Source organism: Rhea pennata, chromosome 2, assembly GCF_028389875.1.
Source record: "Rhea pennata isolate bPtePen1 chromosome 2, bPtePen1.pri, whole genome shotgun sequence".
NCBI lineage: Eukaryota > Metazoa > Chordata > Aves > Rheiformes > Rheidae > Rhea > Rhea pennata.
This window is the reverse complement of record NC_084664.1, coordinates 11,738,622-11,754,858: the sequence shown is the minus strand read 5'-3', so window position 1 is coordinate 11,754,858 and position 16,237 is coordinate 11,738,622. Positions and strand designations below refer to the sequence as shown.

General features: G+C 37.3%; 1 protein-coding gene across 4 annotated transcripts in view; it reads right to left on the bottom strand.

Moving 5' to 3' along the window:
* ZMYND11 (zinc finger MYND-type containing 11) overlaps positions 1-16,237 on the bottom strand; it is a 106,960-nt gene that overhangs the window by 21,564 nt on the left and 69,159 nt on the right. For 2 of the 4 annotated variants that reach the window (XM_062568850.1, XM_062568852.1), the window contains 2 exons: positions 8,964-9,008; positions 6,112-6,273 (listed from right to left, as the gene is read on the bottom strand). The exons of 1 other annotated variant lie outside the window; for it this stretch is intronic. In XM_062568850.1, the coding sequence (XP_062424834.1) occupies positions 6,112-6,273; positions 8,964-9,008 (207 nt within the window). The remainder of the gene's footprint in view (positions 1-6,111; positions 6,274-8,963; positions 9,009-16,237) is intronic. One more of the 4 variants, XM_062568851.1, reaches the window with a different exon arrangement.

Below are 16,237 nucleotides of genomic sequence, written 5' to 3'. Positions count from 1 at the left end.
CTGCTTCATTTCCCCTATTCAGTTTTGCATAAGTTGACAATGCTACTACACGGAAATCCAAATGTGCACTAAACTTGCTGCATTATGAGCTTGCTGTTGTTATTTTGTCATTTTAGGCAATGGAGTGCTGTAGGCTGGCTAATGACACAGCAGTTTAACAGACTGAGACTCATTAGGACACAATAAAATTCACTTGCACAGACTGGCCCTTCTGCACCTCTTTTTTTTTGACATGGTTCTGAATTTATCATCTGCTGGAAGTATCACAGAATTCACACAAAACTTTTTTTTTTTTTTTTTTTTTTTTTTTTGTGCCTTGGTGAGTAACACCGTTTATAAGAGACTGTGTTAAGACAGATGCTTTACAGTCTTATCCTAATATTCTAATAAAAGATAGATAGCTAGCTTTACATCATTATCTGTGTCAGCAATTAATATCATTTAAGCAGCAATGGAAATGATATAATTAACTTGCCATTTCAGGCAATCTTCAACTTCCCACTTTTCCTTCAATTCCCTAAACTGATTTATTTTAGGAAAAATTTGATCTCCAGGTTCCTCTACTAAATGTTGAAAGGTAATGAATTTAGGAAATCAAAGCCTATGAGCCAGCAAAATGTCTTTTTACAGTAAGGCTACTCACCCTTTTTAGAAATCAAGCTATAATTAAACCAATTCATTCATTTTTCAACAAAGGTTAGGCCTTTAGCAGATATCACTTACACATTGTTTGGAAAATAGGATAAAAAATGTTTTTTTTTTTAAGCTACTATGTATTTTAAAGTTTTATAGTGTTCTCAGAGAAGTCAAAATAGAGCTACTTAAAGCAAGAAAAGGAATAACATTAGATAGGACATGATTTTCATAAAATCTAATTATGTTACTCTGACACAAGAAAATATAAGGTCCCTTTATAGTCAGAGTGGTAAGTATATATGTGTAGCGTAAGTATAAGTATAAAGCATAATATAAGTATAAATGAAAATTCGGTCCCTCTTTTGGGGAAAGGAAAACAAAGATAGCAGACTGCGAATTTGTAAAAGTAGCAAGGTTACTAAGTTACGCTACTAAGGTCCCTGTTTATGTATCAAGTTTCTTAGGAGGAGATTACTAAGCTTTGATCCGGGTCCCACAGACATTAGGATCTTTATCCTTGTAGGATCCTATTTGTAGGATACAGCATCTTAATATAGGATGATTCCTAAGTCACAACAACTCTTAAGAGAAATCTGCAACCCTTCTGCTTTGAATCATGGTAAACTGAAAAGCACTGGGTTGGTGTACATGTTGGATGTAGGAGCAAGGCCAAGACTGCAACCTAATTCTTTGCTTGCAGGTACAGACAATACTTTATATATGCCTTATTCTCTGTGGCACATCTACTTCTTGGAAGTTAGTCCCTGCAAGTTGGATTTGGACTGCTGTTTGCATTATATTTTCCAGGTTAATACTGATTACCTGTTAAAGAGGGTTACAGTATATTACGCTGTGCAGGTGTGACTTATTTAGCAGTTCTGATGTGTTCATAGTGCAGGAATTCTTTACAAAACTTTATGAACTATTCAAAGAAAGCAGCAGCAAGGGGTGCTTCCAAGAAAAGTGTTGCAGCAGCACTGGTTATAATGGAAGGGACCATCCTTTGCACCCCAAGTTAGGATAGGGCTGCCAGATCCCTGGGTGATGAGATTATTAGGCTGCAGTTGTTCCAGTTGTTCATTTGAGGAGAAAAAATAGAGAAACTGCATACTGTAGGTCTAAGATGAAAGGTGTTAGTGCCAGCATTCTGTTTAACTATAACAATTTCAATTATATTTTCTCCATTTGAACAGGTTTCCTTTATAGTGTTCTATTAACGAATACTTTTTTTTCCTTTTCCACTCTCAACTGCCATGCTTACACAAACACCAAAAAGCTCCATTTCAGCCTGGGCTGCAGCTGAGTGGTGGATTAAAGTCACCATTGCTTAATGACAGATACATCTCTCTCAAGAACACATAGCTAAATTAGGCAGGCGAATTTTCAGCCCCTTAGGTGCTTTTGAAATTGCTACAGATGTATCCATAAATTGGCTTCTATCTGTGCAGTGCAGGGAGCACCTGTTAAGTCAGAAGCACCCTATGAATTACACATAGTCCCCCATGCACGGACAAGGTGGTAGGAGGTTCTATGTGGAGGCTTCCTAGTTTTCTCACTGGTGTGGGCAAATTCCTTCATACTCCATTAAATATGCCCTAGGCAGTTTCTAATTCTGCTGGCTTCCTGTTTTATTCAAGGGTGCATCTGGCCACCATATGCACGTGGCAAAGCACTACAGCCTCAGCAGACATGAGGTGTGATGATGAACCAGGTGGTGCTGGTGTTAAGTCCTCCTTTTGCCCATCAATTCATTGCTGTCATTTGTGTGATGACACCAAAACCTGTTTATGGAATACTTTCCAGCCTACCACTGTCACCTAAAAAACTCCTGAGAATTTGTCTTGTTCATGACATCCCAACAATAAGCCAATACCAGTCTCCATATCCTGTTCTTTGTATGGATTTTATATTAACCAAAACAACTGTGATTGACAGCTAGTATCTAAAACTAATTAAGTATTTAAGTTACTTTACTTCAGTAACCTTCATCTTTCTGCACCTCTGCACTCTGTCATTCTCACTTGTCACATTATGTCTAATGCTGAAAGCGAACTGCATGATGGTATATTTTTATGCATTTTATGAAATGCTTAGTACAGTACTGGAACTCTGAAATAGCCTATTTATAGAATACTTATCAGCATATCATTTAATATCTCTACAGTTTACTTTACTTTCGTATAAATAACACAGAAATATTCGATCATCTCTTACGACAGGTAAACTCGTCGCAGTTTCTTGTAAAGTGCATGCAGAGAAGATCAACGTCTGATCAGATGGTTGTAAAAAATTTAACTAGAAGTCAAGTGAAGCTAGCTGAATGATTCTTTCTATGCTGCAGATCAAATCTAACCCTCTGGGACAAATTATATGATACCATACATAATTCTATCGTTCTATAAAGTTACTTTAGAAACCGATTTTTTCAAAAGAAATAATCGTAGTTGATTACCCCCAAAATGTGACCAACTTTCTCCCATATAATCCATATATAACTTTGTTTATATCTATTTTTCCAAAACAAAAGATCAGTATTTTTGCAGTACTTCCTGTAGGTTTTATGGCACTAAATTAACATCTGGAGAAAATTAAATTCCTCCCGCTATCTACCCAAGGAGTAGCAACAAATGTGCAAGTCTCCTGCGACCCTCAGAGATCCAGTGCACTAACCCTGTCTTGAACAGACCACTGCAACAGTGGGAAAAGGCTAATTCAATTTCTTAGGCCATTTGATACTGAGTTTTTCTCCTGTGACCTGTCTACTAGGAATTTGGCCGATAACAGCAATTTATTTCACTTAGACTTATGATTAGTCAGCAGTCAGTGACAATTTTCAAACACTACAACATGTTGGAACTGAACTTTGTTTGACTCTGTCTCCTGCTGAGAGCTATGTAGGATGCAAAATATTCATATTGGTACCATAAAGTTTAAGAAAAAAAAGGCAAGTCAGGAGCTGGCCATTCATGCTAATAGATGCAGTGGAGACAAACTGCCAGCAGGGAAACAAGAGTTCACAGCAAGGTTTTCAAGGGACTGCTATAAACATTATGGGAGGGAAAATATTTTAAAGTTATGAAAAATCCTTGGCAATGTCCTTTATAAAATGTTTTTGCATAGTCAAGTGTGCAAGATAAAGCTGCATAGGTTGATTGAAGCAGTACAACCAGCAATTGTGAAACAAATAATCCAAAGGCTTGCTGACCTTGGCAAGGTTACAGAAGCAATCTTTACATAAGAATGAAGTGTTCTTCAACTATTTCACCCAGTATATTAGATTTCAAACATACTTTTGCTTCACCTTTGTAAAGAGCTTTGAGACCCCTAAGTGAAAAGTGCTGTATCCAGTTAGAAGAGCAAAGTATGAAAAGATTCACATCTCTCTGTCTCAGCTATTACTTTTCTACAACATGCATATTTACTGCTGATAATGCAAAGTAAATCCCATTGCCCTTATGCAAGATAGTTAAGCTCTGTTATGTCCTCTGGACATCAGCCAGGGCTCTCTAAACTACCATAATTTTTTGATACAGGCTTCTCTATCTTGTTTAAAATAAAATTAGCACTGTCAGCTCCTGGAGGGGAGAAGAAGTAGCAGAATAATACTGAAACCTGAAACAAGGATGGCAATTCCTATGCCTAGCTAGACCTCCCTCTTGCTTCCAGAAACTGTGCAAACCACCCTAGTCCAAGTTTAGAATATCAGGACTTGAAGTGAGTCTGATTAATTACAAGGAAAATAGGAGATGCCAGCACAGGGGGAAAAGGGATGCCATGGCAATCCAAATTCAACATGATAAAATTCTGAGATTGTCACACTGGCTGACCATCTGAGTAAGCCAAAGGTCTCTGGGTCAGGAAGTAAACAAAAGTCTCAAAGAACTCCTTTTAGACTTTGTCTAAAATAATAAATAAATAACAAAAAGGGGATCAATATGCAAAAGTGCACATTGCACATGGAACAAGTCTGAGTTTCGTAACTTTTTCTTCAATAATTGAAGTATATTTAACACCATTGCCATAGACAGTTTCAAGGCCCCAGGATGAGAGTCATGCTGATCTCAAAGCCGACTGCCCTATGCCTCTGTGTAAACTGCAAGCAGTTATTCAGTTTCTCCACTGTGACAACAACTAGCTTATCATGTGTGGCTTAAATCACATTCACATCCCTCCTCTCCCCAGGTGTCACCTAAAATCCTTTTCAGACAAGAGTAGAGATTGAATCCAGTTTATCTCATTTTTAACTATAAGAACAATCAATATTCACTATGAAAATCAACAATTATTAAAAAGATCTATTTAAAATCTAAAAGCAATTCAACAATGTATGTACATGGTCATTCTTTGTTTTTAACAAAGGGAACACTGAGTACTAGATTAAATGGCTAGCAATTTGATACAGGGAGATATACTACATGTTCTTGTTCTTAACTGTCTTCTGCCACCACTTTCTCATTCCTTCCAGCTTCCTCTAGGGAGGCTCTATATTCCCACCCTTCTCCTAAACCCTGTGAGCACTCAGTTTGAGGCAGAAGATGCCAGCTTTTCACAAGTGATTTGAGGTAAGAGTCATCAGAAAGTGCTGTTCTGAAACAAAACAATCCATGTGTTTTCAAAAACTGTGTCTTGGTACTCAGAAGTGTCTGCACCCTTACATTCCTTGCAGTACAGATCATCTGAAGGTCAGTCTGCTGCACTACATACAGAGCTAAGCTTTTAGCAAGGGAATTTCCTCTTCCTTCAGCAAGCCAAGGCTGCCATACAACTGGCAGAGTTTCATGCCTTTCTAAACATTATTCTTAAACTGTAATCTTAAAAAAATACTCTTTGCTGTCTATCTATCATACTCAAAAGAGTAGCAATTTTGATGGAAAAACAATATGGAGACAGAAACTATGGGTGAAGTCCACACTGGCCTATTTGAAACACTCACAGATGTAAACAAAAGGCAGGATTTCACCCTACATTTTTAGATATTGCCCTAATCAGTAATATGACTGTCATTTTATAATGTATAATACGATTCAAAAAAAAAAAAAATTAAGAATGCAGTCATCAAAATACAAAAAAAATACATTATGATTCAGCAAGTTAACTACATGTTAAAGTTACACGTACAAGTTAAAATGACGTTAAGTAAAAACAGTAGCATCTTACACAGCAATTTGTTTACTCTTGTTGAAGATTTCCACAATATACCGCATTCACACACTGCATACGTACATACACACATATGCCCATGTAGTACACTGTGTGCATTCAAATACATAGGTAAAACTTGCTGGAGTCTTCAAAAATGGCTGTCTGCTACATGCACATCATTCTGTTATTTTGTACAGATGTTCTGGGCATGTATCATTGTTGCAATAACCAGTTCTTTATCCATTAACCTGGCCAGACCATCCAGACACCTTAATGAAACTATTAATGAATATCAATCCTCTAATCAGCACATGAAAGCTCGTAGGTACTCACCCTGCAAACTGGGCACTGCCAGTGACTACTGCTGTCTCTAAGCCTGAACTCATCAGACAAACACTTGGAATGATACACACGAAAACACAGGTCACATATCAACACCTCTCCAGGCAAATGGCATTCAAAACAATACCAGTCATGATTTTCTGTTTCCCAGTCCTACAAAAAATACAAAATATTTTGGTATGATAATCTGTCAAAATCCGCAGGAACTTAGCACAAAATTGATATGTCTTGAAATCCAGCAGCAATTAGACATTATAAACATTTTAAGAAGTGTATAATGTTTAAAAAACAGGGGAAAACCTACATGCTTAAAGATCTTCATCGATTTAATACACACTATCTCCAATAGAATATGAATGCCAAGTTTTCTTTCTTTTAAGTGTCTGATTAGTAACATAATTCCAAATATGAGCTCTGTCCACAATGGAAAGTGGCTTTGTTTTCTACCTTTGTGTAAAACACTGCTGTTGACCTCTCTGTATTAGACTATCCAAGGAAGGGTGGTCACTTCCAGTTTTTACTCCCTGAAAACTTTTCCATATCAAAGTGTTGACTTACAAGGAATAAATGAAATCATTAACCTATTACTGCAAGAAACGTTTCTGCTAAGCAATCCCAATACAATTCAAAAAATAGAAAATGTTTCATTTGTAGTGCCCAATAGTACTAGGATTATTCCTGAAATATTCTCTAGAAGACAAAGAATACGGGTCTGTTGATACACAGATGTCTTTAATACACTCATTCTTGAAAATTCAGCCCCAACGGCCAAATTCTGACCTTTGAAATGTGCACAAGCTTTGCTGAAGTAAATGAGAGCAGAATGCATGTAATTTGGAGGCAGAATTTTGCTCTAGGAGTCTACAGTACTAAAACCAGACAGAATTGCCAGTGGCCACTGTTAAATGTTTATGCTTGTTATCTGAAATGCCACACCTTCCCCTACACTTTGAAGACAAAATAACTATCATATCTCAGCTATAACTCCCAATTCCTTTTAAAGCTAAATGTCACTTTTCAATGGGCTCAATTCTCTGAAAGAAATACTCCTATTGTTTAATAAATTTTCTTGATAAAAATCTGATCAAGCTATTTTTAACTTCATTGTGTGGAGGTGGAGATAGCAATTCCTACCAATGACTAGAACTGGCAGCTGTCTGATTCTCATTTTTCCATGCCTGGGAAACTAGTGTCCTTTAACTCCTTGTGTGAGAGGCCTCCTCCAACAGAGCATCTCTGTTTCAGCAGCACAGGGAGGGCTCATACAGTAAGGGGCTGTTGCAGCCCCCGGGTGCTGAAGAGCAGCCTTGTTGGGTATGTAATTCATTTCATCAGAGTCCCCTACTAAAGAAGCCAGGATGGCCTCAACTCCAGTTTCCTACATTAAAGCTTGTACACCATAAATGTTGGACTGCAGGGGCATTAAGCTTAAAAACAAAACAAAGACTTAACCAAAGACTTTTGAACTTTGCCTTCCTCTGTTGTTCAGATTAACAGTGTAACTTCACTCATCTATGACTTTTTGTCATTTAACTTTTCAATACTGTGTATCTCAGGATGGCATCATAATACCACCTAATTTGCCTACACAGAATACATTCTCACTTCACCAGATCTTTCCCCTTCCACAAAGTCCAGTGGCAGTACACTTTGGAGTCCTTTCTTCACAATATTTCAGAAACAACTAAAGATACTGCATTGTCAATTGTCTGATTTGCCTGTAGACCGAGAAAAATCATGATAAAACATTCCCTAATACTTCTTTGATATTTAGTGTAATGCTTGTCTTATTTCTGAAACAAACAAAGAAATCACATGGCAGTAAAACAGCCAATTAAGCGAAAGAAAAAATTAGTTTTGATTAAAGATTTATCCAGAAAAAAATCAAATAGATTAGAGCCCAATAGGTTCTGGCTACTGAGGTATTTTATGACACAATCAGGTGCTTCAGGATTTTTAATGATTATTCATAGTAGCTACTTACTGGTATCCCAGATATATTCCACTCTTAGGAAATATACTGGCAAATGGATGTGGAACTTCATAAACATATGAAAATACACTTGCTGGCAAGAAAAAAATCATACACTCAAGCCAGAAATCATGACATTAAACAAAACACCAGAAAAAAGCTTCCTTCAGTATTCCCACTGCAGAATTTTGAAAACATCATACTTTTAATCACCTCAACTTTTCCTAGAAAAGATTTTTAGCTTAATGCAGTATATTTAGTGTATAAGCATATATAAAACATTCATTTATGCAAGATATTTGTAAAGTTAATAGAGAAAATAAAAAAGGCACATAGCTCTTGTGAAAACTATGCTATTGGCTTCAACAGCAAGGTCAGAGGCACAAATTTGCTACAACAGCCAAGAAATGTTATTACTTCTCTTAGTGTATGTAAGTTTGAATGGGAAGAGAATATGCTCCCAACATATTTTTCATGCAGGAAATCAGTTTCATTTGAATAGCTCAAACTGACTGCCAGTGCTCTAGTTAAGGACAGGTAAAAAAGTCTCTGCCAGCTGCAAACATGGTTAAGTCTGCATTTACAAAATACACCACCAGGTGTCATCAGCCACTCCGAAAATGACTGATTAAAGGGCAACCATTGTAACAACATCTTGAACTGTAACATGTGAGTAACCACTTCCAGCCCCCAAGGAGAGAGAAAAAATCATCAAACTACATACATACATAATGCAGACTAAACTCAGAATTGGGAGTGATATGGATGATGGTGGTGGTTAATATAGTAAACTAAGCTATCCTAATGGAAGACAGAAACGTAATAGAAAATATGACAGAATTCAAAACCACATAGTGCAAAAATTGTTCACCTTGTTTTTTGCTGCTGTCTGGGAAAAAGGCTGCATACCGTAGGCCTTTCAAAATAAAAACAAAACAAACTTTGTATCTATACTGTAATCCATCCGATTATCAGGATATACACAAGGCTAGAAAGAATTCATGCACAGTGACCAGGAAATCATTCGGTTACTTCTAACATCTGCTTGCATACATTTCCTCCTGCAATTCTGCAATGCTACCTAATGATTTTATCACATTTTGCTTCTGTAAGATAATACCCCATGTACTTATTATTAAAAGAACCCAACTCCCATCTTCTTCCCCATATACACACCCTCCACCAGGCCAAATTAGAAATCTTCAAGAATATCAGTGATTATTAATTAATGCACCCTCTTTGATACAAAAAAGCCTTTTGGAGGCATTTCAAGCACATCCCTGCAATATAATATAATTTACTGTGTAGGCAGTGATCCCACCAAAATCAAAACAGTGCCTTCTTTAGTCTATATTATCAATGATTAAATCATAAATAAAATCACAGTGCTTCTTAACTGTTCATAAGGTGTGATATATTTTCCTGGGGCCACACAGAAGGAAGGATCTCCAGCACAGGGTCTCAGTTTTCTTGTACCCTCGTCTCCTGGCAAAAGGCCGGGGAGCCTTGCGGGTCCCCGTGCAGGCAAAGGGGATCCCCGCCAGCGGCACCCACGTTCACACTGCACCCAGGGACTGGCCACAGCTCCCATGAGGGAGCTGATTTGGCAGTAAAGTTGCGTAGCTCAGACGTACTGGCAGGCCTTCACCCCTCATTTTATTCAGCTGTCCGTTGCGCTTGTAGAAATATGCATTAACAGGGCAGCAAATGCATGTTTAGGGGATTGTATTTAATAGCCCAAGAGCTGCGCTCTGTAGAGCAGAGTGGGATCTTGCAGGGATATGGGTCACATGTGGTCACTCGTTCTTTATATTCAGATCACCCAAACATTATATCAAAAGGTCACTTTGCATGGACACAAAAAGCAGGTGAGATTGCTCAGCAACATGAATGAAACAATGCAACAATTTTAAAAATACAGCTTAATTTATGACAGAGAGGTAAGCTTACTTCTTAGTGATTTGTCTTAAATAGGTTTTGTTGTCATAAAGCAAATACATAAATATATTCTGGAACTACAGAAAAATAACATGGGACAGAAAATGTCAGGCTATCTAGAACATTTGACAATTTAAATACAGATAAACCCAACAGAAAAGAATGAATCATCATCTTGTAGCCTTTACTGTAGAATAAAGTATATAGTTGTTGTCAAGGAAAGAATAATTTTAGTGCATAAAGAAAATGTCTATTATAATGCAAATGTATGTGGAAAAGAAATGCTTACTCATTAGTAATGGAGATTTACTTAGCTATAATTGAAATAGGGAATCTGTATGGTGGAGAATGTGACATTCTGCTGTACAATTAGCATACCATTAAATAGGAGATGTGAAGTACATACTGACAGCGAAATTAACAATAACTTAGAAGTTACAATTATAACTATTAGGTCACTTCCATACCTTAGCAAGCCCACAATTATTGCAAAAGAAGATGTAAAAACATACAATATTTTTTATTTTCCTGTAAATTATATGTAGTCGTAGCACAAGAAAACAATATAAATTTGTTTTTCAGAATTTGTCTAAAAGGACCAGTTTGCCCTTTTATAATGCATATTCCATTAACATAGCTCATTTCTTACCTGTTAATCTGTTTTCTCCAAGTCCCTTAATGGTAGCCCAGATACTCGGTAATAAGTCACTCTACTATCAGGTGGAGAGAGGAAAAGGGAGGGGAAAAAAGGCAAAACTCTATTCATGAAACTCCCCTTTATGGGGATTTGCTGGTTTCACACTGTTGTACTGATTTTCCCAAACCATTCAAATTATGGATATCTTTGGACCCAATCAGTAAGCTAAAAAAAAAGGGGGGGTCACATGGATGGGAAAAACAATTTTAAGTCAGTTAGTTCTTTGGTGCAATTATGTTTATTTATGAATAACATACATACAGTTCTGTTGTCCTAAATTCAATATGACACAAACGAAGGAAAGCATTTTCCACGGAGCTCATGATTCCAAGCCTTTTCCTGTGTGGCACTTTGTCCCATAGCACTTTCTTTATCCTTTTTTTTCCCAGGTGTCCTGTTTCAAGTGCTTCTCCTGAGTTTCTTCGCTGTTTACCTACATGCTGCTGGCATGCTTCTCTATAGCACTCATCCATACTCACGCACACATAGCTCCCTAAATCTTTACCCAGACCACTGGATTTTCATTCAGACTCACCTGTGTGCAAACTCATAATCAGGCCATTAAATTACCAGTATTTTCAAAAATCCCTGCAGTTCCAGCTAGCTAGTGCATAAAAGACTAAACAGTTTTTCACATTCAGTCTAAAGGAAGAGAACTATCAGATACCCAGTATCAGTTCATCATAATAGTAGCACCTAGAATGGCAACAAGATCCATGCCAGCAGAAAGAAGTCATTTACAGAAGACATGCTATTTTTAAAAACTAGTACTTACATGGTGTATTTCTTTCAAGACATTTTCCAATCACCAACCCAAATTTTACTGGAATCCTTTCCTGACTATTGGGTTACCTTTTAGAAAACCAAAAAGGCTCTCAATGAATGAATTTCTAACATTTCTGTTTTTCATTTCTCTGAAATCTAACGAAATAGGCCTTGTCCAATTTAAAGATGTCTTTCCTGAAACAAACGTTCTGGATGCAGTTTCTTCAGCAGCATTTTTGGATTCAGGAACAGCAGTCATAACAAACACTTCTTTCCTTTCTCCCTACCTCAATCAGCTTTATCATCAGAGTTCTTTCAACTTTGCCTACCGATTCCCTTCAATCCTTCAGCTAGGATGCAGGCTTTTAAAATTTTGGATTCTACAGTTCAGATCTTTGTTGGTTTTCAGAAACTCTTCAAATTAGAAGACTCTAACAGAAGTTGATTACCAGTAACTGTATCAAGCAGACAGATAAATCAAAAGAAATGCCTCCTACAAGGATTCTATGCTCTTGTTCCACATCTTGCATTTTGCTTTAGGTTTTGCAACCTGCCTTCATCATTTGCTGCTGAGAAGCTACCTCCTATCTTCTGCACTTAATCTTTCATATTTCAAATTTCTCTGCTATAAATGGAAAGCCTTTATTAGGACAGCAAGAAGTAGTACTGCACTCTAGCATGGATGTATCTACTACATTGGACTACATTGGACTACATACATTTCATATATCTGAGTCCCCTCTTGAAGAAGTCTCAGGGTATGCCCCAAGAACCTATGCATCCATTCACAACAAACAAACATCATAAAACAAAATAAAATGGCATCTCTTTTTTTTCTAAACACATTCTCCCTTCTTAAGCAGCCAGTTCCTTTCTGTCTTTTTCAGGCAGTCTGTTCCCATCAAAGCTTTCTGGATTAAGCATGAACTTTACTACAGATAATTGTTAAAAATCTGCAGTGTGTTTCTTCTATCTTTATAATTCACAAATCTGATGAACCACAGTGGAGATGCACTGCTTATGTACACCTTTTTCCTTCAGTTAAAAAAAAAAAATGAAGGAAATTATTCTTACTCATACATTTGCTGTAAACAACTACTGCACCTTAAATTCTTTGCCTATTCATCAATTCTTCTCTCAAAATATGAATATCAGAGCCTGTGACCCACACAAAGGTAGTATCAAACAAGCTTACATGTGAGTAGTTACAAAAGCCCTTAAAAAACCTGGAAATGCTAAAGTACACTCTGGTTTGAAACATTTCCCTTTCCTCAGCTACTTGGTGTTTTTGCAGTACTGCTGAACTTGCAAGTAACTGCTCGGTAACAGGAGCAATTTCACAAGGCTTGGGTGTTTGGCTGGGGAACTACACAGCCTGGACCCCTACTCCTTTTTCCAGAGGAAGACTACCAGTCATGTGCCTAGGATGTGCACAAGCAGCCTCTTTGTTAAACAGTCTATGTCTCTTTGAGTTCAGTATGTAACAAGAAGTCTTCAGCTTGTCAGGGACCACTGACAGATGTACCTGGCTTAACTCAGATGGCAGCATGCATCAAGTACTACCTGGGTCTAACAAATGTAACATTCCACGGAGCACTTTTTTCCAGTATTTTCTCAAATGCAATGGGAATACTGCCTAAGTTTTTTGGCAGAGGCTCCATCCTGCTGGGAGGATAGTCCTCTTCCTGCCCTTTGGCTGAGCCTCCTCTTCATGCTACAACATCCCTGGCTTCCTCTATTCATTAGTAAGCACGAATCCTCCCGTAAATTTGTTTTCGGCAGCCCATTGAATCTGCTTTCATCCCTTCTTCACCAGAATGATGAGTTAGGCTCAAGAACCGAGGAAAGTATGATTAATTCCTTAATGGCTCATAGTATTTATTTCATCTTTGCAGCAGGTAAACGGAGAACTAGCTGTTTAATGAAGTATTTCCTTTTTATCTTTGCTATACAGGATCCATACTGAATCAGGATGGTTGCTTTACAATGACAAAAGTCTAGATCATTCTATGCTTCACATTTAATGTTAGAATGATGCATTAGAGTAAGTTCAACATAAAAATAAGTTCATTTTCTTCTCAGTAGTTTTCTTGTACGTAAGCGTTTACTAGATACATTGCCTCCTATTTTGCATCTACTTTCTTTGTACTGCCTTTGTTCATCAAAAGCACTCAGCAAACAAACACGCATCTACTTCTACTTTGAAGCCAAAAAGACTTCAGCAGCCAGAAATCCCTTAAGATAATTGTTTCACTGTATCTTCTCTTTCCTTTTCTAGAAAACTGCCACAACAGGTAGCTATGATGATCTGTGCTTTTAAAGACAGGATCATCTGTCCACTGCAAATCAGCTGCCTTTAAAAAATCCTTCTCTTACCTGGGCTTTGGTTTTAAAATTGATCTCCACAAAGGCCTTTGTGGCACACTTCATGGATATTCATTCCTCAAACATTCTCCCAAAGAAATCCAAACAGGTCCTCACAACTACCTAATCATTTTCTTTGATTTCAGGTACTTATATTTATTATATTTTCATGGTCAAGATTTTCATAATCTCAGCAATTAACTACTTTTTCTATTATTTCTAACTTCTCCCATTTTAGAAATCCAGTTTTACTCTAAAAAGAACCACCACAAAACCACCACTCAGGAGACAGACCAGAATCTCTTTCTCTATAATGCATATTAAACACAGAGACATATTTATAGGCTTGTGATAATCTGTTTCCATTTTCTTCACTGATAACTGCTTCCTCTTTAGACACATTGATGCAAACAGACTCAAGTTCCTCAGTAAATTCAAGTCAAAAGAACACTTTTGACTTTCTTTTAACCTGCAAGCCCAAGTTTGTCTAACTAATTTATTGCCAGTTTGTCTTAGAAGTCTTCTGTTTCTGGCAGAAACTACCAAAGTGTTCTCAGGATGCCTGCCAGTATAGGTAGAGTTTTATTCCCTTTCCTATGCTGTAGTTATGTTCTGGCCAATTTGACTGGCTCCAAAGTTCTGAGCCAATCTCCAGCTCCCACAGCTAGAGAACTGAAGCATTTTTCTAGAAGTGTAGTAGCACACCAGCAGCCAAGATGATAATCCCTTTATGCTCACCTTCTCAGCCTATGACCTGTGTTGCTGAAGCAAATGGAATAAATTGCAGTTTAACACCCCCGCCCCCAACAGACCATGTTTGGGTAGCAACAGTGTACAGTATTTGAGGTGAGACAATACAAGCTTTCTCATCTGAGATGTTACAAATAGAAAATAGTTACCAATGAAAATCATTTTTTCATTCTTCATGTTCGAAGTGAGTTCAAGGTTAATAGAAACTTTCAAATTATCTCCTCAGGAACTGGATTCACTTCCGCTATTAATATCACAATTTTTTAATTAGGTTGAGCCAAGAAGACTTTTGTAGGCTATTTTTCATCAAAGAGATAAGTTAGTGATAGAATGAAGTATTTATTAGGTACAATGCCTTTTATTTTCAACTCATGCATGTGAAGGTTTCAAAGGATGAATCCAGAGTAGAAAGAAACCATTTCATCACTTGTAGTTTCAGGTCTTCCCAGAAGCACTGTGCACAAAATGTTCCTTTCTTCTTATCTTTCTTAGAATATGCATACATTGTTTTTCTGGCCCTATCCTTTCCAAGTGATTTTGTGCTGTTTCTCTTAAGTTGTCATTTCTGCACACATGCTTCCCTCCAACAATATTCAAGCCTTTTTATCTGAACCAACAGCTGAATTCCCTACACACACAGCTTAAATCTCCAACTTTTTTTGCATATCCCCTGGACTGCAGGTGTAGCTTGCACGGTTTCAGCTGTGACACAAAGGCACAAGAGCTTCATTTATTGTGAGAGAAGCACGAATGTTAGCAAGACCATTAGCTTCAATGAACTGTGATTCAGTGACTGGCATGACATTATAGTAAAAGCATCAAGATAGTTGCCAGATATGAACAGTATTTTGAACCCACTTAATTAAAAGGAAAAAAAAGCCTAACGTATCAGGGTTGGCAGATGGAAAGAGGCAGAAAACAACAAGACACATTTTCAGAACAAAAGTAGACTGATCTAAGTAATCTGGTTCATTAACAAAATTGGAGTCTTCTAGGGGAAGCTTTATATGGACTAGTTTGTCTAGTCTACCTCAAATCCATAAATAAATTATCATTCATCAGACATCCTTTAAGTCAGCAAAATCTTTTGGCAAAATCTGTGAATAACACCAGTATCTTAACTCCACAACAGTGACGGAAATCACCAAGAGAGAATAGGGCATTAACTAGACTGAATTTTTAGAAGTTACGCTTGCAAAGCTGGGAGAGACAGATGAAGATGTTGATGAGGTTGTTTTACAAGTTTAAAAGAATTATAATCTCTTAGGTATGGAGTAAGGTGGACTCTAGTAGTACAACCTTTGGTAGTATGAAGATCCTCCAAACAATGTGAACATCTACATTGACAGCCAGTCTTTTTAGGGGGATGGAAAGAAGAAAGGATGGGAGGAAAGAAGGAAAGAAATACTCCTGAACACACAGGGAGAGAAAGTAAGTTTGGAAAAGGAACACAGAAAATAGTTCTTGGTATTTATCTCATTTGGAGAAAGGAATGGCCACTGGAATGACAGTGAGGCCATTTTCATGAGTTCAGGAACATGGCTAAAGAGCTTTTGCTCTATGCTCATAACCTCAATGGGTAAGACAAAGGAGTGTCTTGGCTTTAATGCAGCAAGAAAAAAATATTTCTC